The sequence below is a fragment of the Geotrypetes seraphini genome, chromosome 6 (assembly GCF_902459505.1).
Source record: "Geotrypetes seraphini chromosome 6, aGeoSer1.1, whole genome shotgun sequence".
NCBI lineage: Eukaryota > Metazoa > Chordata > Amphibia > Gymnophiona > Dermophiidae > Geotrypetes > Geotrypetes seraphini.
The window spans coordinates 234,196,111-234,221,629 of NC_047089.1; the positions used below are offsets into that span (position 1 = coordinate 234,196,111).

Here is a 25,519-nt window from a genome sequence, read left to right on the forward strand (position 1 = left end):
TTCCAAGCAGGCCACAAATCTCTCTAACACTCGTCCTCTGCTCAGCCACCGGACATTATTGTACATCAGTAAAGTGTTATATTGTGCCTGAACCTCATCAAGAAGGGCTTGAAATTGTCGAAAATTAAGAGCACGCACCATGATGAAGTTCACCATTTTTGTTACATCTTTGAGGACATTGTCTTTTGCTGCTTTCTTTGGCGCAGAGAGCCTCTTGATGTATTATGCAGTGAAATTGAATCAGTGGATGTTTTGCTTCCTTAGCAAAGAAATGAATGAATCCTGATGTTGTCCCCACCATGCTAGGTGCTCCATCGCTAGTAACTGAAACCACTTTTTCTGGACTTATGTCTAGTGATGAAAAAGCCTCCATCACAGCATTGTGGATATCTATCCCTTGTGTTCTTCCAGGCAAAGACAGCAGTTTTACCAGCTCTTCTCTCATGATGTCACCAGTAGCATAATGCAAAATGAGCGCTAGTCTTGCATGGTTAGTAATATCTGTACTTTCATCCAAGCACATGGAGTAGAAGGGTGCTTTTTGTAAGTCGCAAGTAAGCTGTTGACTAACATCAGCAGCCATTCGCAGAACCCTATCTTTTGCAGTATTTCTGCTTAGCGGCATCTCAGAGATGCGCTGCACAATTTTATCCTTGTTTTGGAAATCATGGAAGAGTGAATTACTCCCAGCCAAAATTGCCTTTTTGATAAAATCTCCATCAGAGAGGGGCTTACCATGTTTTGCCATGCACAGTGAAATTTGAAAGCTGGCAACTGTAAGATGATTAGTTTTTGAAAGATAGTTGCTAAAACTAAGAGACTGGGAGTGATATTTCTTTAATTTTCCTACAAGGAACTCTTTTCTTTGAGCTAAACCAAGTTCAGCAACACTGTTATGGTTGGTCTCAAAGTGACGTTTGACACTTGATGTGCGAGACACAACACTTACATTACACATAATACACAATGCTTTCCCACTGTGTTCAATCACTCCATATGTCTCTGTCCAGGCCTCTTGGAATGGTCTTCCACTATCTGTTTTTGCTTTTTTTGCTGTACTCATTTTCTTCGTTCAAGACTTCAAGTCTACAAAAAGATAAAATTTGTATAATAAAAAAAATCTAATGAAGTGCTGTATACAAATCCGTCCCCATTAAAAAAATATGTGATTGGGGAATTTTACTAATTGTACACATCCGTTTTGGACAAAAAATATACTGTCCGGGTGAAAACCGGACTTGTGCAACCTGAGTGTATGGGAAAAGGACTTTTATTTTTCATTATTGGAGCCTTTGTTATTTTATTATGATGTTTACAAAAGCACTGTGAAGGGCCACATATACACTTTACTGTTTTTTGCTATATTGAGTTTTCCATAAGGTACAGTGCAGAGGATTAGTGTGTTGGTTGTTCACAGAGAGCCCAGCCCTCCTCTCAGCTTACTGAACTTCTCTATGCAATCATCATAAGCAGCTTTTTTATTTCCTCGAATTTAGCATGTCCCTCATGGAAGATACAGAGGTTTTTACAGAGGAGCACATTATTAGACACATTAACATCCCCCCATATCCTCACCTCTCTAGCATGGGAGCACTAGGAACTGTTCCTGATTACAGATGTCACATGTGGAGTCACACTACAGCCTCACTGAGTTCCTGTGACAGACTCAGTGTGAAGCTTCTCTTCCTCCCCCCACTTCCCCCTCACACACTGCCTGGCTCATAGGATACTAAGGGGAAGACAGGCAGGCTAAACATCCACTCACAGGACTGCAGCCAGCACAGGAGGATGGGCCACGGCCCACCGGGACAATGCCCGGTCCTCCCAATGGCCAGTCCGGCCCTGTTGCCAAGTGAGCTGCAAAGCAGACACCGGCACACTCGCCTCCCGCCACGCCGCATATCTTAATTGCGGACTAGAGAGTTGTGCGGGGACAGAAATCCCACCCGTCCCCACCCGTCCCCGTGAGGAATCCCACCCGTCCCAGTGAGGAATCCCTCCGTCCCCACCCGTCCCCGCGAGGAATGTCCTCCGTCCCCGCCCGTCCCCATGAGGAATCCCCTCCGTCCCCGCCCGTCCTTATAAACTTCAGAAATAGTTATTTCATTTAATTATGCTACTGAATTAAAGGCTCTGGTAGAAACCCATTTACAAATAAGCAAAAAGACTTTATTAATTTGGAAATATTAATTGGGAAGAATACACACTTTGTAAACGGGTTTCTACCAGAGCCTCTTTTGTTTATAAATTTTTATCAACACAACTAATATACTACTTTATCCTGAAGCAAAAAAAAAGAAAAAAAGAAATAGAATTCTTTTCCTACCTTTGTTGCCTGGTTTCTGCTTTCCTCATGTTCTCATTCAGTTCCTTCCATCCACTGTCTCTCTTCCTTCTGCGTCTTCCATTTGCTCTGTTACTGTGCCTCTCCCTTTCTCCCCCCTTCCAAATTGGTCTGGCACCCATCTTCTTCCCTCCGCTCCCCCCATAGTCTGGCATCTCTGTCTTCTTCCCTGCCAGCGTCTTCTCCCCACTCTCTCTTCCCCATTTCCTTTCAGCGTCCTTCTCCCCCCCATCTTCCCCATGTCCTTTCAGCGTCCTTCTCCACCCCTTTGTCTTCCCCATGTGCTTTCAGCGTCCTTCTCCCCCCCCGTCTTCCCCATGTCCTGTCAGCGTCCTTCTCCCCCTTCTGTCTTCCACAAATGCTTTCAGTGTCCTTCCCCCCCACCCCGTCTTCCCCATGGCCTTTCAGCATCCTTCTCCACCCCTTTGTCTTCCCCAGTGCTTTCAGCGTCCTTCTCCCCCCTCCTTCTCTCCCGCCCCGGGTGCAGCACAGCCGGCCAGGTCCCCTTACTTTTGTGGGGCTTCCCCGACCGACAGACCGACAACAGCCCCAGTCTGACAAACCTCCCTGCCCTTAACCGCGAATCTAAATTTCCTTCATACAGCTGCTGTAAGAAGGTAATTTAGATTCGCGGTTAAGGGCAGGGAGGTTTGTCGGACCAGGGCTGTTGTCGGTCGGTCGGGTTAGCGCCACAAAAGTAAGGGGATCTGGCCAGCTGTGCTGCACCCGGGGCGGGGCGGACCGCCCCCCTCCCTTGGTAGCCACTGGAGCTGCGAGGCTACTCCTCCTTACCTACCCTGCCTGCAGCACAGAGCCGAGCGGAAGTCTTCCCAATGTCAGCGCTGACGTTGGAGGGAGGGAGGGCTTTGTTTAAGCCCTCCCTCCTCTCCGACGTCAGCGCTGACGTCGGGAAGACTTCCGTTTGGCTCTGTGCTGCAAGCAGAGCAGGTAGGGAGAAAAGCCGCGCGACTTAGTACATCTAGCCCCGCAGGAACCCCGCGAACCTCGGAGGCGTCCCCACGGGATCCCCGCGACCCTACAGGGCGTCCCCATGGGATTCCCGCGACCCTAGGGGGCGTCCCGTGCAGCTCTCTATTGCGGACCTTCCCGCGTGCCAGCTGCAAGGCCTCCGCGTGCCACAGGTTCGCCATCGCTGCTCTAAACTGTAACTTTTCTTTCACTCTCTGGTTCACTAAGCCCTCTAACCTCTCTTTATACTCACTTCTATAATTCCTTTGGAGTTCCGTTCTATCCCAACTCCTGTAAACCATGCCGAGCTCCACGTTGTAGAGAAGATGCAGTATATAAACCCAAGGTTTAGTTTAGTTTTAGTTTAACAGGGACAAAGTTTGTCCCCATGTCTTTCTCTAAAACTTGAAACTAGTATCAATATGTCAAAACATAAAACATCTTAGACAACTGGCAATGATTTCAATGATTTTAAAAAAACCTGAAGCTGCTGCTTTTGCATTTAAATAAACTAGTTAAATGATATCGCTTGAGTCTTGTCTGCTTTTCATGTGGTATAAAGTCTTGTCTGCTGATCAGACTCCTACCATCTGCAATGTCCTTCCATCACATGCCCAGCTATTCAATCATCTTACTGTTACTGCAACAGATTCATCCACCATTGCTGGCCTCAAGGAACATGTCCAACATTTAATAGACACTTTATTTTCTTATTCCTCCACTGTACAATTTAGATTCTCTTCTACATCCATATCTGAAAGACAATCAAATTACCTTCCCAGATGATGTAAAAGCATAGGCAACTGAATTTTTGGGAAGGCTGCACGAAAACCAGATAAAAACGGAAGGTCCTATTTGTGATTTAGAAACAGTTGTACAGAATATTGACCTTTTTTATGCTTTAATAAAAAGACTTAAATATAAAATCCTAAGTATTCCAGGTTTGTGCAAATGATGACGACAGAGTCCTCAAGGACAAAGCGGGGACAGAACTTGTGGGGACAAGATGGGGATGGAGTCAAAGATTAAGAGGCACGGACAAACTTTGTCCCCGTGTCATTCTCGAACCTCAGTCCTGCCACAGAATCATGTACCATAACAGAAATACCTCCCTTTCTACAAGTACTCTCTATCTCCCCCTCCCCAAGGAGCTCAAAAATTAACTGGAGTAACAATCCCTCTTGTTGTCCTGTAATGCATTCAATATCCAACTACGGACTTGGGGCAACAAATTTGAATGTAAGTGTTCCAGACTGCTAATAAATATTTTTGCTTCCTGCTTACAGCATAGAATTCCTACAGTATTAATGCATGAAATTTATTTTTCCAATACCAAAAAGTCATAAGAGAGCACTGCAACCAATGGTTAAGTATACACTTCTTCCCCAGGAATAATTTTTTCATGTAAACATCAAGCTCCCAGGGAAGATAATCTATTTAATGTTAGGTCCTCAAAGGAAAAATTGAACATAAGACCTATTAGCAATTGTAAAAAAAAAATTTAAGACCACCCAAAAAAAGACCGAATTCTCCTGAACAGCCACAGAAAATTTTCCACCTCCTGACATTTCACACAAATGGGAGCGTCAGCACACCTGGCATAAAAGTCTACTTCTGCAAAGTAATAGGCCTTGTGTACGATACAAAAATGGACAGTCTTGAAGTTCAACACTGTGCAACACTTTCGGCAATGCCTTAACAATATTCTCTAAGGTGGTAAGACCTAAAGGACTGCCCATAGCCCTGCCCCAAACCTCCACTAAGCTCTGATAGGTCTTAAACAGCTGCCTTTCACTGAATTCTTTATGAAATCACGGAACTGAAATTTTTCCCAACAGATCTCCCTCCAGGAACTCTTGTATCTTACAAACCTCACAGACAAACAACTTGACAGTAGGGAGGTCAAAGTGTCACAACTACACATAACGATCAGCTAGGCCCAAAGACCATTGCTGCTTGAGTTCCAAGAAGGGAAATATACCCCCACCTCCTTCAACAAGTGTTCCAAGAGAATGATCCCCAGGATTTTTCCATCGTCTAAATGCCGTATTTTCTAAACTTGGTATAAAGTCAGCATTTCCCACTGCACCAGATCATGCTTTTCCTTTTTGTGGGGTCTCTCTCTCCTTTTTTATAGTAATTGAATGTAAGCATAGGACTTTTCTGTCTGAAAATGTAATGCATTATATTACAATATAAGCCTAGCTTGTAAAGCGCATATATATTTGTCACTTTAGGATTTGAAAGCCTTCTTCCCTCTCTCAGAACTGCCTCATCAGACCTTAACTGGTTTCCCTCTCTCTCTTGGGCTAGGAGCTTAAGTAATCACATGGCAAGGTGATTAAAAGACCACCACTGCCCCAGATCATCCCTTTACTTTAGGGACTAAAGCCCCAACACTTTCTACCTCTCATTCAGCCATCCCCATTCCCCCTGCATGAATCTTGCCTGTGACGCAGCATGCCCCCCCCCCATTCTCACCAGTATCTTCTTGCTCCTTCTCTTGCACTCTGCTGGGGATATCAACACTAACCCTAGTCCTCCCAACCAACTCTCACCCTATTCATCCCGGTCACACACCAATGTTACCAATCTTATTTCTGTTCTTCTCCTCCCCCACCCCCTTCTTTCTTGAACATTCATCTCGCTCCCTCATTCTTGGTGATTTTACCATTCACATCAAGAACCCCTCCAACTCTTATGCTTCTGAAAAATTAAAAGGAGACAGATTCAGAACCAATGCTAGGAAGTTCTTCTTCACCCAATGGGTGGTAGACACCTGGAACGCACTTCCAGAGGGAGTAATAGGACAGGGTACGGTATTGGAGTTCAAGAAGGGATTGGACAATTTTCTGAAGGAAAAGGGGATAGAAGGGTATAGATAGAGGGCTAGTATACAGGTCCTGGACCTGATGGGCCGCCACGTGAGCGGACTGCTGGGCATGATGGACCTCAGGTCTGACCCAGCAGAGGCACGGCTTATGTTCTATCTAATCCTAACATTCAGTCTTCAGCTGTGCTCCACCACCCCTACTCACCAGACTGACCATTGCCTTGACCTTGTACTCTTCTCCAACTGCTCTATCACAAATTTCTCCACAGTCTTTCTCCTCTCTGGCCATTGTCTGATAACTTTCAGAATCCATCACCCTTCCCCCATACTCGGTTGATCTCCACCTGGACATTTAGGAACCTTCAGGCCAACAACCCCTGATGCTCTTCACCACTATTTTGCCCCCTTTTCTCTACCACTATGCTATACAAGGCTGTCTCCTCCTATAATACCACTTGCTCCTCTGTTCTAAATACCCTTGCTCCTCCACCCCACATTCTTTAAGGTGTGCCAAACCTCAGCCCTGGCTAAACTCTAAAATCTGCTATTTATGTTCCTGTGCCAGGTCTACTAAACATCTCTCGGTCAAATCCCATACTTATGCTGACTTCATTCACTTAAAAATTCTTCCTGATCTTCCAGTCTGCTCTCTCATTTGCCAAACAAGACTACTATACCCGCCTGACTCTCTCAGCTCCAACTCTTGCCATCTCTTTGACAGATTGAATTTCTTACTTGAGGTCCTCCCCTCCTCCAACCCTTCTGTCACTTTCCCCTCAGACTATGGTTAACTAAGTACATCTACAACAAGTCACTTCCCCCAGCCCACTCTATCAAACCCCTTCCCCTCGGCCCTCGCTGCCTTCCCAAAATCACAGAGGAGGAAACTGCAATTTTTTTTTCCTCCTCCAAACTCTCCACTTATTCCTCTGATCCCATCCCCACCTATCTACTTATTGCTCTATCTCCTACTGTCATCTCCTCTATCTTCCATCTCCTCAACCAATCAATCACTCTCCACCGCAATGTGATCAATGCCTTCAAACATGCTGTTGTTACACCTCTCTTCAAAAAAACCCCTTGCTGGACTCTACCTGCCCTTTCAACTATCACCCCATCTCCCTCCTCCCTCTCTTATCCAAGCTACTTGAATGTGCTATTCATTGCCATTGCCTTGACTTTCTGTCATCTCAAACTATCCTTAACTCATTTCAATCAAGCTCCCACCCTCTTCATGCTATGGAAACGGCCATTACTAACGTCTCTATCCTTAACTCGTTTCAATCAAGCTTCTGCCTTCTTCATTCTACAGAAACAGCCATTACTAACGTCTCCCAGGGTACTAACGTCATCCCAGGGTACTAAAAGAACTCAAACATTAAATTGCTGACCTGCTGTTAGTGATCAGTAAACTGTTGCTAAAATCATCTCTAGAACCTGAAGATTGGAGGGTAACCAATGATATGCCAATTTTTTTTAAAGGGTTCCAGGAGAGATCCAGGAAATTACAGACTAGAAAGCCTGACAAAATGGTGGAAACAATTATAAAAAATTAAATTGTGGAATACGTAGACAAACATGATTTAATGAGACAGAGTCAGCATGGGTTCGGCCGAGGGAGATCTTACCTCACCAATTTGCTTGACTTCTTTTAAGGTATGAATAAACATGTGGATAAAGGTGAGCCAGTTGATGTAAAGTATCTAGATTTTCAGAAGGCTTTTGATAAAGTTCCTCATGAGAGACTCCTGAGAAAATTAAAGAGTCATGGGATAGGTGGCAAAGTTCAGTTGTGGATTAGGAATTGGTTATCGGATAGAAAACAAAGGGTAGGGTTAAATGGTTATTTTTCTTAAAGGAGGAGCGTAAACAGTGAAGTGTACTGGGACCGGTGCTAATTAACTTATTTATAAATGATCTGGAAATTGGAATGACGAGTGAGGTGATTAAATTTGCAGATGACACTAAACTGTTCAAAGTTGTTAAACGCATGAGGATTGTGAAAAATTGCAAGTAGACCTTAGGAAATAGGAAGACTGGGCATCCAAGTGGCAGATGAAATTTAATGTGGACAAATGCAAAGTGATGCACATTGGAAAGAATAACTCAAATCACAGTTACCAGATGCTAAGGTCCACCTTGGGGGTTAGTGCTGTGAAAAGGATAGGTTTAGAAAATTACTAAAGACGCAGCTTTTCGTAGATGCCTTTTCTAAATTATTTCTGCTAAAATTTATGAATTTTCCAAGAGCCCTGCTATTTCTTCTATGGTATTTTCTTGAGGATCATATGTAATTTTTATTAGATTACTATATTACTATGTATTTGTTTTTATTTTTTTGTTATTTTAACACTATGTATGTAAACCATTTAGTTTTAGACGGTATATAAAATTTTAAAATAAATAATAAATAAAAGGACATGGATATCAATACGATTAAATCATTCGCCCAATGTGCGGTGGTGGCCAAAAAAGCAAACAAGGAATTATTAAAAAAGGGATAGTTAGCAAGACTATGAATGTTATAATGCATTTGTATTACTCCATGGTGCAACCTCACCTGGAGTATTTTCTGGTCTCCTTATCTCAAGAAAGATATTGCGGCACTAGAAAAAGTTCAAAGAAGAGCAACCATGATGATAAAGGGGATGGAAATCCTCTTGTATGAGGAAAGACTAAAAATGTTAGGGCTCTTGGGAAAGAGACGGCTGAGGGGAGATATGAATGAAGTCTACAAAATCCTGAGTGGTGTAAAATCGGTACAAGTAGATCGATTTTTCACTTCGTCAAGAATTACAAAGACAAGGGGACACTCGAAGTTACAGGGAAATACTTTTAAAACCAATAGGAGTAAATATTTTTTCACTCAGAGAATAGTTAAGCTCTGGAACGCACTGCCAGAGGATATAGTAAGAGCAGATATAGTAGCTGGTTTTAAGAAGGGTTTGGACAATTTCCTGGAGGAAAAGTCCATAGTCTATTATTGAGAAAGACATGGGGGAAGCCACTGTTTGCCCTGGATCAGTAGCATGGAATGTTGGTACTCTTTGGATTTTGGCCAGTTACTGGTGACCTGGATTAGCCACCATGAGAACCGGCTACTGGGCTTGATGGAGCTTTGGTCTGACTCAGTCAGCCTATTCTTATGTTATTAGGAATGGGGCAGGGACAGGAAAAGAACTTGCTGGGATGGGGAAATGAGTTCTCGTGGGGACGGGGAAAAATTTGTCCACATGTCATTCTCTAAGAATAAGAAAAGAAGCACCCACAGCCCTAAGATCTGAGGAGAAAGTAAGGCCTGAGAAGCCCATTAGAGCGCTCTCAAAGCCAGACAGCAAAGGACTATGTTGAAAGAAGAATTTAAGACACTGACAAAGGTTTTCTTGTATTTTTCTTTTGACCAAGAACAGCTGAGAGTGAAGGATAGGGATTTAAAGTTACTTCCTAGGAGAAGTAGCTGTTAAATCACTGCTCCTGGTCCTTACTGAGGAGCCAGTCTTTATTTAAGCATCTAAAAGGAATACTGGAGAGCAAAAAAAACAACCTAGATCTTGAGGGTAAAATGCTGACGTCTGTGAGAGAGACAAAGCTAATTTGCATATACTGAGAGAATTCTAATATTGTGTGTTTTATTTCTCCTCTGCAAGAATGACAGCCAGAAGATTCTGGATGTTATAGCTCACAGGAGCTTGATAAAATCAGTAGTTTTATACTGTGGTGTGAATTTACCTTGAGTGACCGAATATAGACTACTGCAGGTGAAAGAAGTATGTGTACAGATTTTCTCTGATCCTTTTATTAGAGACAAGTTTTTAATCTCTTAGCCTGAAGAGACAATAACCAGTGCTTCACCCATAAGCCAATAGAGGCAAGTACTCCAGCCTTGGCTCAGAAGGGCTACCGACCATGGCCTATTCTGTTGTCAGAAAATTCAAATTTAACAATAAGTGGAGATGGGATGAACATTCATGTAGTTCTAACAAATGTACAACAACACAATATCAGTTGTTTAAGAACATAAGAAGTTGCCCCCGCTGAGTCAGACCAGAGGTCCATCTTGCTCAGCGGTCCGCTCCCGCGGCGGTCCATCAGGCCTAGTGCCTGAACAATGGTCCCTGATTAATTTTGTAACTTACCTCTAATCCCATCCCTATAATCTACCTCTACTCTTATCTGTACCCCTCAATCCCTTTGTCTTCCAAGTACCTATCCAAAGCTTCTTTGAACCCCTGTAGCGTGCTCCTGTTTATCACATCCTCTGGTAGCGCGTTCCATGTATCCACCACCCTCTGTGTGAAAAAGAACTTCCTGGCGTTTGTTCTAAACCTCTCCCCTTTCAATTTCTCCGAGTGCCCCCTTGTACTTATTGATCCCCTTAATTTGAAAAATCTGTCCCTGTCTATTTTTTTCTATGCCCTTCATGATCTTGAAGGTTTCTATCATGTCTCCTCTAAGTCTCCGCTTTTCCAGGGAGAAAAGCCCTAGCTTTTTCAGTCTGTCAGTATATGAGAGGTCCTCGATGCCCTTTATTAGCTTAGTTGCTCTTCTCTGGACCCTCTCAAGTACCTCCATGTCCTTCTTGAGGTACGGCGACCAGAACTGAACACAGTACTCCAGGTGTGGGCGCACCATAGCACGATACAGTGGCAGGATGACTTCCTTTGTCCTGGTCGTGATACCCTTCTTAATGATACCCAACATTCTGTTTGCTTTCCTTGAGGCCGTGGCACACTGCGCCGACGCCTTCAATGTTGTGTCTACCATCACTCCCAGGTCTCTTTCAAGGTCGCTCACCCCTAGCGCTGATCCCCCCATTTTGTAAGTGAACATCGGGGTTTTTTTCCCTATATGCATGACCTTGCATTTCCCTATGTTGAAACTCATTTGCCACTTTTTGGCCCATTTTTCTAGTGTTGTCAGATCTTTTTGGAGATTTACTTGCAAAACAGGCCTGGAATGGGGTTGGCCCAGCAGCTTGGCAGAAGTGCTACATGCATGCTGCTATTCAAAAGGTCTTTGAATGGATTCCCAGCTTCAGTGCTCCACAACTGGATTGATCAGGTCAGGAGATGACACAGAGGATGGGGAAAGTTATCATGGCTATAGATAAGAGCAACATTCAGGTCACTGGATTTAAAAAGCACACGATACAGGGTTCTGGAAAGGACATAGGGAACCTTGATGCATGGCCAAAGCCTCAGGAGCCTTGTTGCGATGTCCAGATTGGAACAGTGTACTTGAGAGTCTATTAAAATAAGAGTAAAAAATTCCTAAGTAGTTGTGAAAGCCCATGGCACCAGGATTGAAGCACTGGTTCTGAACAAACTAGAAAATAAACAGCAGAACTACTGGGCCAAACACCTACACCTGCAACACATTCATTTCTGAACAAAGAGCTGGGTTATTGCAGCCAATAAATTCAATACCAGACTCAGATTTCCCATTTTGCTCACCACTGAAAATTTGTGAATTTAAGTTGTCTAGGTTTCATAGTTTATTAAAATTTTGATTAAATGCTAAACATAGAATTCAAAGCATTGTACATTAAAATAAATAGGGGAATTAATATAAAAACAAACATGACTTAGTACAGAACTACTAACATACTGGGATTGGATGTAAAACAATAGGAAAAGGGGGAGAACTCATAAGAACATAAGAATTGCCGCTGTTGGGTCAGACCAGTTGTCCATCGTGCCCAGCAGTCCGCTCGCTCACATGGCGGCCCTTTGGTCAAAGACCAGCGCCCTAACTGAGACTAGCCCTACCTGAGTACGTTCCGGTTCAGCAGGAACTTGTCTAACTTTGTCTTGAATCTCTGGAGGATGTTTTCCCCTACGACAGACTCCAGAATAGCATTCCAGTTTTCTACTACTCTCTGAGTGAAGAAGAACTTCCTTATGTTTGTACGGAATCTATCCCCTTTCAATTTTAGAGAATGCCCTCTCGTTCTCCCTACCTTAGAGAGGGTGAACAACCTGTCCTTATCTACTAAGTCTATTCCCTTCAGAACCTTGAATGTTTTGATCATGTCCCCTCTCAATCTCCTCTGTTCGAGGGAGAAAAGGCCCAGTTTCTCTAATCTTTCACTGTACGACAACTCCTCCAGCCCCTTAACCATCTTAGTCGCTTTTCTCTGGACCCTTTCAAGTAGTACCCTGTCCTTCTTCATGTACGGCGACCAGTGCTGATGCAGCCATGACCCGGTACAGCAGCATGATAACCTTCTCCGATCTGTTCGTGATCCACTGTTTGTGATCCCATTAATTAAAGGAGAACAAAAAAAAATAAAAAAGGAAATAACATAAAGGAGGGGAGGTGGGTAAGTTAAAAATAATAAAATATCCAAATGGTGAATTACTCCTAAGCATCTTTAAAAAGAAAGCATTTAAATTGCTCTTAAATTTATCTAAATTTTGTTCTGCTCTAATGTGTAATGGAAGGGAATTTTAAATAGTAGGAGCTGTACCAGAAATAAATCAAAGTGCAGCGTGTCCCAATCATTTTTAATGGAATCAGAAATCTATTAATAAATGCCGGCTCATTAGACTTTAGAGATTTGAAAGTAAGAAGAGCAATTTTGTACGTAATTCGATGAGCGATGAGAAGCTAGTGCATCTTCTTAAGCAAGGGAGAGACGTGATCATATTGTTTTGAATTTGTGATAATTTTAACAGCTGTATTCTGGATCAATTGGAGATGTCTAATATCCTTTTGACTTAACCCTTTATATAGCGATTTGCAATAATAAATTTTAGAAATAACAAGAAAGTGGATCAGAATGTTGAAACTAGGAGTATCTAGGAGAGGGTCTAAAGATCTTATCATTTTCAGTTTATAAAAACAGTTTTTAACAAGAGCACTAATTTGGAGACAATAGGTTAGTTTGTTGTCGATGATGACACCTAAAATTTTAATTGATGAAACGATTTCAAGTGGGATATTTTGGATAGATAATAGAGCCGAAAGTTGAGGATTATCTTTCCATGGAAAGAGGACACTGCTGGATTTTGTGACAAAAATAGAAGTGGGGAAGGGACACAGTCAACCAACAGTGAGAACAATCAATTTATTAAAAGTACAACATATGTAACATATATAAAAATATATATAGCAAGCCTAATAGATAATCCATTAATTCTTATAGTCCTGGACCCCTACATTTTACAGGTGGGGAGGTTTTTCCCCTTTTTTTGTGGGATAGCATGTAGCAACGTAAACCCATGATCCAGAAGGCAGGTACTCTAAAAAGAGCCTTCAACATGAATCTTACCTTAACAGAATTATAGAAAGCTTCAAACATGCCTACACTCTTTGCACTCAGCTGCAAGTTTACTGATCCCTCCATGGTTAAAGAAATTCCATTGTGATGGATTGCATCTTTACTCACCACCACCACCACACCAGAAAGGATTTCCTAGATTAGGAAAGAGAAACACAAAAATGCCTTGTAAACTACAATTAGGTACATTCTCTATAACTATGCTCAGCTTATTTGCATTCATCTTAATCAATTTCTTATAATTTGATTCTGTAATGTGTTCAATAGGATTAAGATCCCCACTAGAGAATGACACAGGGACAAATTTGTCCCCGTAGGAATGCAATTTCCCCGTCCCTGCGAGTTTTGTCACTGTCCCTGTCCCATTCATGTAAGCTCTGCCTTAATCGCACAAGCCTCGAACCCTTATGATTAAGCTGATGAGGACAGAGCTTGCAGGAATGAGGCATTATGACATCACAATCTGAACTCTATAACAGTGTTCTTCAACCTTTTGACACCTATGGACCAGCGGAAATAAAATAATTATTTTGTGGACTGGCACTGTTCCGCGGACCAGCGATTAAAGAACACTGGGCTAAGTTGTGGGCCAGACCCTGCCCATCTCCGCCCCCTGACCCCATCCCCATAATAGTACTAATTGTAACACCTTTTTACATATATACACACACACATCACAATATAATCTTATTAACTATACATAATGGTTAAACACAAAATTAAACTACACAAAGCGCACTGTATGCTTCTCAATATTCATTCCTACCAGAAAACAGATAACCCCATGCAAATACGGAACCACAAACTAAAATAACTAATATATACAAACAAAACTTAAGATTCAAGATTCTGTATGCTGTACAAACCCAGAGAAAAAGAAACAAATGCATTTCTTCCTGAACAGAGCAAAATACAGACAGAAGATGTAAATTCTCAAAATTGACACTATTCAATCAGTAAATTCAAAAAATAAAGTCATTCCTCCTCCTTTGTTGCCTCCCTCCCTCCATGCTGTGCCTTAACTTCTGGCCTGCTCCCACCTGGCCGTTTTATGCCATCCCTGGTGTTATCTTTGGGCCAGCTCCCTCTTCCTCAATGACGCAGTGCATAAAGCCATGGGCAGCATCCTGCGCCTGATCTGAAAGCCTTCCCTCTGACGTTGCGACGTCAGAAATAAGGATTCCGGTTCAGGCACAGGAAGCGTGTAGGAAGCGCGGCAGTGAGGAAGAGGGAGCTGGCTCAAAGATAATGCCGCATCGATCGCACCAGCAGCTGAAGAACACTGTCTTGGGCCTGATGCACGTGCCGGCCCTATGGACCGGCAGGAAATTTCTGCTGTCCGGCGGTTGAAGAACACCGCTCTAGAATGTTGCTACTTATGATTTTAAAGCGTTTGATGCTCGTGCAGATGAGGACAGAGCTTGCAGGAATGGGGCAGGGACAGAAAAAGAACTCACGGGGACGGAAATGTAAAATTATGTCCTTGCCTGATAATTTTCTTTCCTTTAGCCACAGCAGATGAATCCAGACAAGTGGGATAACATCCATCAACCAGCAGGGGGAGATAGAGAGAACTGAATTGATCTCAGGTATATCTTGGATGTTTCTGGTCAATCAGTATAAGTCTTTTCAAAGCAGTTGAAAAGCATATAAAAGTAAATCACATAAATCACTCAACCGCATTAAACACATGAAACATAGGATACCTATGGAACTTCTTCTGTCACATGCGCTAACAGAATCATTGATGCCTCATATTCAAGACTACAATTTTAGCCTAAAGGCAAGCCCAAACCGCTCCTGAGAGCAACCAACCCCGCACCAGAGTGGGACTCTGGATTCATCTGCTGTGACTAAAGGAAAGAAAATTATCAGGTAAGGACATAATTTTACATTCCTTGTCATCAGCAGCAGATGAATCCAGACAATTGGGATGTACAAAAGCAGTCCAAACATAGGGAGGGAAATAAACAAGTGAACTGAAAACCTACCCTGCAACCAGTGTTCCCTCTAAGCGGGCGGGTGTTGTGAGCAAACTTTTTTCACTGTGAGCTAAAAATATCGGGCGCCAGCAAGTTATGAGCCAAATAAATATGTTGCTTTCTACCACAGAACTTCCTTACGTTTGTATGGAATCTATCCCCTTTCAACTTTAGAGAGTGCCCTCTCGTTCTCCCTGCCTTAGCTACTAAGTCTATTCCCTTCAGTACCTTGAATGTTTCTATCATGTCCCCTCTCAATCTCCTCTGCTCAAGGGAGAAGAGGCCCAGTTTCTCTAATCTTTCGCTGTACGGCAACTCCTCCAGCCCCTTAACCATTTTAGTTGCTCTTCTCTGGATCCTTTCGAGTAGTACCGTGTCCTTCTTAAAGTACCAGTGCTGGACGCAGTACTCCAGGTGAGGGCGTACCATGGCCCGGTACAGCAGCATGATAACCTTCTCTGTCTCTTCAGTCCAGCATCTGCCCCTTCCATTCACTGTCTGTCTTTCCCTGCCATCTCTCCTCCTGCCCCCCCCCCCACCCCCCAATTTGGTCTAGCATCCATCATCTTCCTTCTGTTCCCCTCATGGTCTGGCATCTCTATCCTTCCCTCCCCCCTGTGGTTTTTAGCATATCTCTCTTCTCATTTCCTCCACTCAGATCTGATCATTCTCTGCTCTCTCTTCCCTTTTCTTCTCTGGTCTTCCTTCTCTATTTTCTGCCTCCATCTAAATTAAATTCTTTCTTACTATTTAGTCCCGTTTCCCTCTTTTCACTGTGTCTACACACAGCTTGTCACCCCTTTCCCTCACCCCTCCATTATCTTACTATTTTCTTCCCCCTTTATTTATCTCCTCCTTCCATCCAGTATGTGTTCTTTCCCCACTTCCATTCAGCATCTGCTCTCCCTTCTCAACTGACATCCATCTGCCTTCTGCTCTCTCTCCCTTCTTCTCACTTCCATCATCTGTCCCCTTCTCTCTCTCTCTCATCTCCTCCATTCCATCATCTGCCCCTTCTCTCTCTCTCTCTCTCTCCCCCCCCCCAACTTCTATCATCTGCCCCCCTTCCCCTCACCTTTGTGGGTCACTTTCTTTCCCCTGAGGGTGGCTCATGTCACAGGGGAAGCTTTGGCCGAGCAGAACCGCTTGATTGACAGTGGAACTTACTTGATTGATGTCGATGCTGGGGCCCGTTGCCGTTTGAAGGAGAAAAAAAAAGGTGGAAAAAAGGAACCTGTAAAGGCGAGAGGAAGGGAAACCTCCAGGACAGCTGCTTTTTGCCCTCCTTCAGCGGCCCAAGAGTTCAGACCAGCAGCGGCAGCTCTGTATGCTTTTAACTTCGGCACAGAGCTGCCCCTAATCAATAGTTTAGCGCGGTTTCATGAGGCAGCCTCGGGGCCTTTGATAGCCGGCCCGCTTCGATGATGCGATGTGGGCCGGCCTAGCAAAGGCCCCGAGGCTGCCTTATGAAACCGCGCTAAACTATTGATTAGGGGCAGCTCTGTGCCGAAGTTAAAAGCATACACAGCTGCCGCTGCTGGTCTGGAGGTGCGGAGACAAGGCAGGAGGCAAACGCGGTGGAAGGCAGGAGTCCCGGCGAAGGCAGGAGTCCCGGCACAGCGACTGCAACAGGAAGTTGCAAGTCAGCTGACGCCGGCCTTTCGTTGCGGCGGGGACCGAATCCTTCGCGGACCGGCAAGATTTTGTTTGCGGACCGGCGGTTGAAGAACTGTGCTCTACACTGTGTGCGCTGTGACGAGAAACTTGTGCGCTGCGAGGTAATATTTTGAGCGCCAGCGCACCCCAGCGCAGCTTAGCGGGAACACAGCTGCAACGCATGTCTAAGGAGATACAACACCCAGAGAGTATGTATCCTATGAACATACAGAGGGTAACTCCTCTAACCTACGTGAGCAGGAGCAATCCTTGTCTAAGAGTACCATGCTGCGGGAAACCCCAGCTATAGTGTCCCTCCATGAATAGTATGAGTGCAAAGCAGCCTGCTAATGCTATCACCAGGCTTCAAATAACCTCCTGTGGAATGCAACCAACATGTCTGGCAATGGTCCTTGGCAAACCTCATGAGCCTCATTGTAAACCATACCTACTTCCCTCGGAAGGTTCCAGGACAGCCCCATCTGACTGAAGCCCTCTCAAGTACCAGAGGCCACACTGTTGACCCCAGTCTAGAATAACGCCAAAGGAGAGGCAAAGCATCCCCTTGTAACCAGACACTACTTTGTACCCAGGTGACAAGGGCCTGTCCCAGAGTCCCAAGGAGAAACAGTAACAGCCTCAGACACTGAGGTAACTTATGCAACCGCCAGCCCAGTCCTCCCTATGAATAAACCCCGAAGGAGCAGAAGGAATAATCCAGAGCGATATTGAGAGCTATCAACTAGCCCACAATCAGCCTAGCCAGAGCTTAACTGCACTCTGGCTGGGACCAAACAAGGAACACCAGCCAAGGCCAACCCACTGCTCGTGTGGTAGCAACTAGGGTTGGCCGGTTATCGGTGGCAAAGGCAGTACTGCCGGAAGCAGCATCCCTCATTCAAGAGTAGAAATAGGGACAGCGGCGGTGACATCAGCTGTAACTACAGCGACCCCTGATCCGCAGCGGGAGGGAAGGGCCCCGAGCGACAGCCCACAGGGCCTCCTACCGCCCGCTGCTGCCCGACCTGGCTGCAAGCCAATTGAAGAAGCTTCCGCTTCCCTACATGGGAGAAGAGTAAAAAAAACACTCCCCAGGAATCTGCAAAATTGGAAAATTTCTCAAGTGAAGCAGATCCCTCCCGCTTTGGTCTTACGGCCTGGCTATTGAAAGGTCGCGGCTGAAGCGGAAGGGGTATTCCGAGCAGGTTATTTCTACTCTGCTGCAGGCAAAGAAACAGTCTATTTCTACGGCTTATGCTAGGGTTTGGAGAGTGTTTGACTCTTGGTGTTGTAGTGTGGGGACTTCGCCTTTTCAGGCTTCCTTGTCTCATATTCTTTCTTTTTTGCAAGAAGGGGTTTCCAAAGGATTAGCGTGCAATTCCCTTCGCGTGCAAGTGGCGGCTATCGCCTGTTATAGTGGTAAGGTGTCTAATACTTCTTTAGGGTCTCAGGCAGATGTCGTGAGGTTCCTTAAGGGGGTTAACCGGATTAGGCCGCCACTGCAGAAACCTTGTCCGGATTGGAGTTTGAAGGAGGTTCTTAGGGGGTTGATAGGGGCTCCTTTCGAACCTTTGAGTATGGTGACGATCAAGGATGTTACCTTGAAGGCAATTTTTCTTGTGGCTAAGGCCTCGGCAAGGCGGGTGTCCGAGTTACAAGCTCTGTCTTGCTGGGATCTGTTTTTACGTTTTTCAGAATCAGACGGTTCCTTCTTTTCTGCCTAAGGTGGTTTCACCTTTTCACGTCAATCAGGCACTCTTCCTTCCGGCTTTTAGGGAAGAAGAGTGGGGGGGTCGTGATTTCAGTCTTTGGATGTGCGTAGAATTCTCTTGCACTATCTTCAAGTCACTAATGACTTTCGGAAGTCAGGTCATCTCTTTGTTCTATTCTAAGGACCTAGGAAAGGCCTGGCGGCCTCAAAAGCTTCAGTGGCTCGGTGGATCAGACTGGCTATTGCTTCTTCTTATTTGGTGGCAGGCAAATGGCTGCTGGAAGACCCCCATGCTCACTCGACCAGGGCAATGGCTACGTCCTGGGTGAAGTCCAGAGGTTTTTATCTGGAGGAGATTTGCAGGGCGGCCACTTGGTCCTCCTCTAGCTCTTTCTCTAGACATTATAGCTTGGATGTGGCGGAACGCTCAAAGGCGTTTTTTGGAGCTTCTGTCATTGTTTGCTACCTCCCACTGGTCTCTGGATTCATCTGTTGCCGGTGCTAAGGAATGTAAAATTATGTCCTACCTGTTAATTTTCTTTCCTTTAGATGCAGCAGATGAATCCAGAGCCCTACCCGGGCTAGATTCTGCAGTTCATCCCCTGGCGGAGAGGGGGGAGTACCGGGGTTGGTGATAATTTGATGTCTGTTTGTTGGTCTGATTTTCATATGGGAAAGTTTTCTTGAGCTCCAGCTGCATTGTCCCATATGCTTGGGCAAGAGCAGTACTGATTGGCAAGAGGGAGTTCCATCCAGATATACTCCTGAAAATCAGGGCTCTATCTCCACCTACTGGTAGGTATGTGCTATCCCACTGGTCTCTGGATTCATCTGCTGCATCTAAAGCAGGTGTCTCAAAGTCCCTCCTTGAGGGCTGCAATCCAGTCGGGTTTTCAGGATTTCCCCAATTAATATGCATGAGATCTATGTGCATGCATTGCTTTCAATGCATATTCATTGGGGAAATCCTGAAAACCCGACTGGATTGCGGCCCTCATGGAGGGACTTTGAGATCCCTGGTCTAAAGGAAAGAAGATTAACAGGTAGGACATAATTTTACATTTTAGTCCATCATTAGAATGCTTTTTATGATTTACTTATATCTTCCAGTATTGTCATCTTTTGCTCATTCTGTCCTGACCCAAGGAAAGGGGTTTTACTACTATTACTTATTTCTTAGCACTGGAATGTATACTCAGGCTGTATATGCAACATACAATAGACAGCTCCTACTAAGAAGAGCTTACAATCTAAGACAGACAGACAAAACAAATGGGATAGGGTTGGGGAGTTTTAATTCTGTAAAGCTAACCAATCTAGTATCAAAAAAGTTACTACATTTTTTGTGTGTGTTTTTATCAACCTTTCATTTCTGTGCATGCAACTAAACTAAGATAGTAAGAACACTATTTTAACAGCATCTCTTTCATTTACTCTTTGCCCATCACATCAGTGAGCTTCAACGGACCCGTATTGCTTGACAAAAGCCACGACCAACAGGCTGGTGGGAACAGCCTTCCATCCTCTTCATTTCTACACTTCGTTTACGGTGGGACGCTGTAATGGTTATGTTTGTGTTCCCATCACTGTACCTCTCTACAGATTTCTAAAGCCCCAAATCTTCATGCACAACATACTCCCTCCGGTTAGTCCACAAAAGCCATAACACAAGCAGTGTATTTTAAATGCAATAATAATAATGGAAGCTGAGGGGGGGTTACAGCCCGAGGCTCTCCTCCTTACCCCTTCATGGTATACTTTGTTTGCTCTCTTGATCTTGATGTCCAGACTAGTCCCCATAGCGCTGACCTATTCAAAAGCGACAACTCCCTACCAACCCTCTGCCGCCCGCATCACGTGATACAGCCTTCCTCACCCCCCCCCCACGTGATACGAAAACAGCTTCCTAGTCACGTGGTCTGAAAGTGTCGCCAATCACGTGATGGCGGGGAGCGGCCGTTACGGCCTCTGTGCTTAGAGTCTCTAAAATCATTCTCCCCCTCACACACACTTAAATCCGTTTTAAAGTATATGAACGGTTTCGTGAGGTGGTTATGCGTTGAAGCTTTCGCCACGAGCAATAGAGCAGAAGAGCGGGTTCGTCCGAAAGGGAGCACGTGCCATAATATACTGTCACGCCTGTCCACGTCAGCACGTTAGAATCGGACGGTAGATAGATGTAAGTGGCCATCCTGTTGTCTGGAGGGAGCGCGAGCCCTTTCAGATGCACTGTGGGCCAGCTTCTGCAGGAACTGCTTCAATTAAAGCTTGGAAAGATCAAATCTATTACTGCCCCTGCTCAAAAGAGTTTACAATCTGGTCAAGGCAGATCTTGATCCTGATCTTTAACTGAAAAGATTTTGTTTTTTTTTATTTGAGATCCGAACGTTTTGTGCCCATAGTTAAAGCAGTATGAAAGGTTAGATATAATATAACGCAAGCCTGGATGCCAGCTGGACCGGGAACTACAACGAGTATTAAAGTTGAGCTAGGGCTAAATCACAGTAGGGCGGGGGTTACCACTATCCCTACAGCGTCTCAGTCCTTCACAAATTCCACTTCCACACCAGTTAACTCAGCCTTTAGAACAGGAACTCTTTCAAACACTTCTGGCAAACGAGATCAGCACCACATCAGGCATATATTCTGTGCCCAGTCTCTTAATAGGCAATGCCATCCCACAAGGAAGAACAACTGAGGGCTGCTTCTACTGTCTCTAGGGGCTAGATGCACTAAAAACGGTCATTAAGACTGTGGGTAAAGTGTAGGCTGATTTTCTGGCCGATTTCTAAACCAATAGATGCTCAAATGGCTGCCCCTGCAAATTAGTTTTGCGGAGGGCAGTCATAATCCCATCTAGATCACTCACTTAGCTCTCACATGCACAGAGCTGGTTTGAGAAAGCCCGAACAGCTGAATGACAGGGGAACCCCCAAAACAGCCTCCTGCGACTCAGTTGTTGGGGCTTATTTTTCTTAATAACACAGATGTGGGTATGTTACACAAACATACACCTGTCCACATTTTAAAAAAATGTAAACCCCCCTCCCCCCGCTTGCAACCCCACACCCCTACCAGGACTAGGGTTACCAAATGTCTGGATTTCCCCCGACATGTCCTCCTTTTGAGGACCTGTCTGGGAGTGCGGATGGCTTTTCAAAACCCGGCACTTTTTCTGGGTTTTGAAAAGTTGTGTCAGGCAGGAAGGAAATCCACACATGTTCGGCCGTCACGGGATGACGTCATGTGCACATGACATAAGTAGTGTCTGCACATGCGTGGACTTTCTGTCCAGCAAGAGCAAGCAGTGGGAGGGAGGGCTTGGGGTGGGATTACAGAGGGGATGGGCGGGCCTGGGGACGGGGCTAGGGGTCCAGATTTTCTAAATGAAGAATCTGGCAACCCTAGTCAGAGCCTCCCGAAAAAAACCCTCCCCTTACCCCTTTTTATCAAAAATCAGGAGGCGGGATGCCCCCACACCCACAAAACCTCCTCCATACTTCTAAACTATGATGATAGCAGGAGGGATGCCCAGTCGCTGCTGCTTGCAAGCCCACCTTTCCAAAATGGCGGGTCTGCCCCTTCCCGGTGCTTCCTAGGGTGGGCTAAGGCCCTGATTGGCTTAGATGCACCCTCCCAGAGGAGGGGCCTTAATTGTTTGAACCCACCCAAGGCCCCTTCTAGGGGAGGGGCCTTAGACGTCCGAGCCAATCAGGACCTTAGGTCCCTCTCTGTGCATCCCAGGATGCACTGGGAAGGAAAAGGCCTGCCATTTGGGAATGACAGGCCTGCAAGCAGGACGGACTGGATATCCCTCCTACTGTTATAATTTTGAGGTGTGGGGATGGTGGGCATCCCTCTTGTTGATTTTTATTGAATTGCAGGAAGGGGGGTTCTGCAGGAGGTGCAGCTCGGGGGGGTTCACAGTGGTAGGAGGGAGTGGGTATCCCGCCTGCCTCTAGTTTTGTTCCCGGGGGTTGGGTGGGGAACAGCGCAACATTTTTTTTTCACACATACACATACATCTGTGCCCATAGGAAAAAACATGTCAGACCTGTAGGCTTTTTCAGGACCATATTACCGATCCAATTATGGTATGCCACAATTGGAGAATGTACATGCCACAATTGGAGAATGTACGACTGCATGGAAAACCATGCAGTGAGCTGTTTTTAACATCGGATCAGCAAATTCTGCAGTCGTTAAACCAGTCAAACTGGTTTAGCAACCATCGGTATCCAATCAGAGCATTTAGTGCATCTAACCCTAAGTAATGTCCCTATTACTTCTACTTATTTATATAACATTACTAGACATATGCAGTGCTGTATATTAAACATTCAAGAAATAGTCCCTTCGCAGTAGGGATTACAATCTAATCAAGCAGATAAGCAGGAGGTTAGGTCGTTTCTCAGAGAGGGAATGATGAAAACTGGCATGGGAGCTTTACAAGTGAGTGGGAGTTAGGAGTTAAAAGCAATCTCAAAAAAGTGGGTTTTTAGCCTAGATTTTAATATTATCAGACAGCTTGATGTATGGACTCAGGCAGTCTGTTTCAGGTGTAAGGTGCAGCAAGAGAGAAGAGATGTAAACTGGAATTGGAAGTAGAGTAAAAGATAAGAAAGCAGAGATATTGTGAAGCTGCAGAGTGAATGCCCTTATAAGTCAATAAGAGGAGTTTGAACTGTATGCACAAATGGATAGGGAGCCAATGAAGTGACTTAAGGAAAGGGGTGATGCGAGCATAGTGACTCTGGCAGAATATACATCATGCAGCAGAACGGATCAAAGGGGAAAAAGATGATTAAGTGGAAGACCTGTGAGAAGCAAGGTGCAATAATCTAGGTGAGAGGTGATAAGGGTGTGGATTATGGTTCTGGTTGTATGCTCAGAGGGGATAGGTCAGATTTTGGTGATATTGTAAAGAATGAAATAACAGGTTTTGGCAGTCTATTGGATTTGTTTAGAGAGAGAGAGGTGTCAAAGATGACCCCAAGGTTTCAGGCTGACGAGATGGGGAGGATAAAGTGTTATCCACTTAGATGGGGAGAGAAGGGGAAGTTTATGTGGAAGGATAAGTAGCTCAGTCTTGGCCATGTTCAGTTTTAAGTGGCAGTGAGACATCTAGGCAGCAATGTTGGACGGACAGGCTGAGACTTGGGCCTGGATTCCAGTAGAGATTTTTGGTGTAGAGAGATAGATCTGGGAATCATTATCATAGAGGTGATACTGAAAACCATGAAAGGAGATCAGAGCACAAAGGGAATGAGTAAATATTTGAGTATATACAGTACATCTAAACTGAAATATTTGGGTCCAAAAATGGGGGTCTCGGTTTATAGTCGAGGCTCCTTTCAATGATGGTGCTTTTTTTCTTCCCCTCCAGATGGTGCTATTCTTGGTGCTATTCTTCACCCCTCCAGATGTCCGGCACTGCTAACCCTCCACCCCCCTCCGATGACTGGCACTGCTATATCTGTCCACCATCCAATGACCAGCATTGCTATGCTCCCTGATATTGCTATCCACCCCCCCTCCCCTGATGATTGACATGACTGACATTGCTATCTCTCCCCCCCCACCCCCGATGACTGGCACTCCTGTCCTCCACTACACACTCCTCCTTGCACCAGACCGACATCGCACTTACAGTCCCGATGCTCAGGAAACCAATGCTCTGTGCTGGGCTGAAGGTCCTTGAGCGCCTGGGCGTGCTCAAGGCCTGATGGCTCCTGCCCTCTCTGGGATTCTCAAAAGGAGTCCAGCAAGCCTTGAGTATACGGCTGACACTAAAGGCCCTTAACTAGCCCAGCACAGTGTCAGCATCAGTTTCCAGAGCATCGGAACTGTAAGTGCGATGTCAGTCTAGGGCAAGGGGGAGCGGGTAGTGGAGGGTGGAGTGCCTAAGCCACTGTTCTTTGATTCTCCAGTGCTGCTGGTGGCTTCCTCTGTATATTTCTTTTGCTGCGGTCCACCCCCCCTCTGAATCAATTTCCTGTTTCTGCTTGGGTGGACCACAGCAAAGGAATGGTGCAGAGAAGGCCATAGGCAGTGCAAGAGAATTGCTCCCATGACGACAACCTCCTTGTAATTTTGATAGTGAGGGGGGCTTTGGAACTGGGTGGGAAGAACATTGGTGGAACTGGGGGGGGAGAGAAGAAAGGAAGAGATGATGAATGGGAGGAGCAGAGAAAAGAGGAACAGGGGCACCTAGTCGGAGGGAAGGGGAAGAGATGGTGCACATGGACAGAGGGAAGGAGAAGAGAGGGAAGAAATGGTGCACATGGATGGAGGGAAGGAGAAGAGAGAGAAGAGATGATATAAATGGATAGAGAGAAGGGGAAGAGAGGGAAGAAATGGTGTACATGGATGGAGAAAAGGGGAAGAGGTGGCATAAATGGACAGAGGGAAAGAGAAGAGATGGAATACATGGACAGAGGGAAGGAGAAGAGTGGGAAAGATCGATTTGAGATAGAGGCAGAAAAATGGAAGAAAACAGAATAAGAAAAACTGTGCCAAAGAAGGATGTAGTGAAAAAAAGTGAAGGAAAGAAACAGCAAATGCATAAGGATGCCTTGGAAACAAGAGTTAAGAGCACAGATGGAACAAATTGATCAGAAAAATAAAATTGCCAGATAAAGTAGGAAAAATATTTTTATTTTCAATTTAGTGATTGAAATATGTATGTCAATTTTGAAAATTTACATCTGGTTTTATATTTTGGACTGTTCAGGAAGAAATA

At 44.9% G+C, this 25,519-nt stretch overlaps 1 protein-coding gene across 1 annotated transcript in view; it reads right to left on the reverse strand.

Moving 5' to 3' along the window:
* VPS26C (VPS26 endosomal protein sorting factor C) overlaps positions 1-20,792 on the reverse strand; it is a 96,845-nt gene extending 76,053 nt beyond the window's left edge. Inside the window, exons 1-2 of the mRNA XM_033947685.1 lie at positions 20,521-20,792; positions 13,420-13,563 (exon numbers count right to left, since the gene is read on the reverse strand). Of these exons, the coding sequence (XP_033803576.1) occupies positions 13,420-13,563; positions 20,521-20,577 (201 nt within the window). The 5' untranslated portion in view covers positions 20,578-20,792. The remainder of the gene's footprint in view (positions 1-13,419; positions 13,564-20,520) is intronic.
* Positions 20,793-25,519: the final 4,727 nt, after the last annotated feature.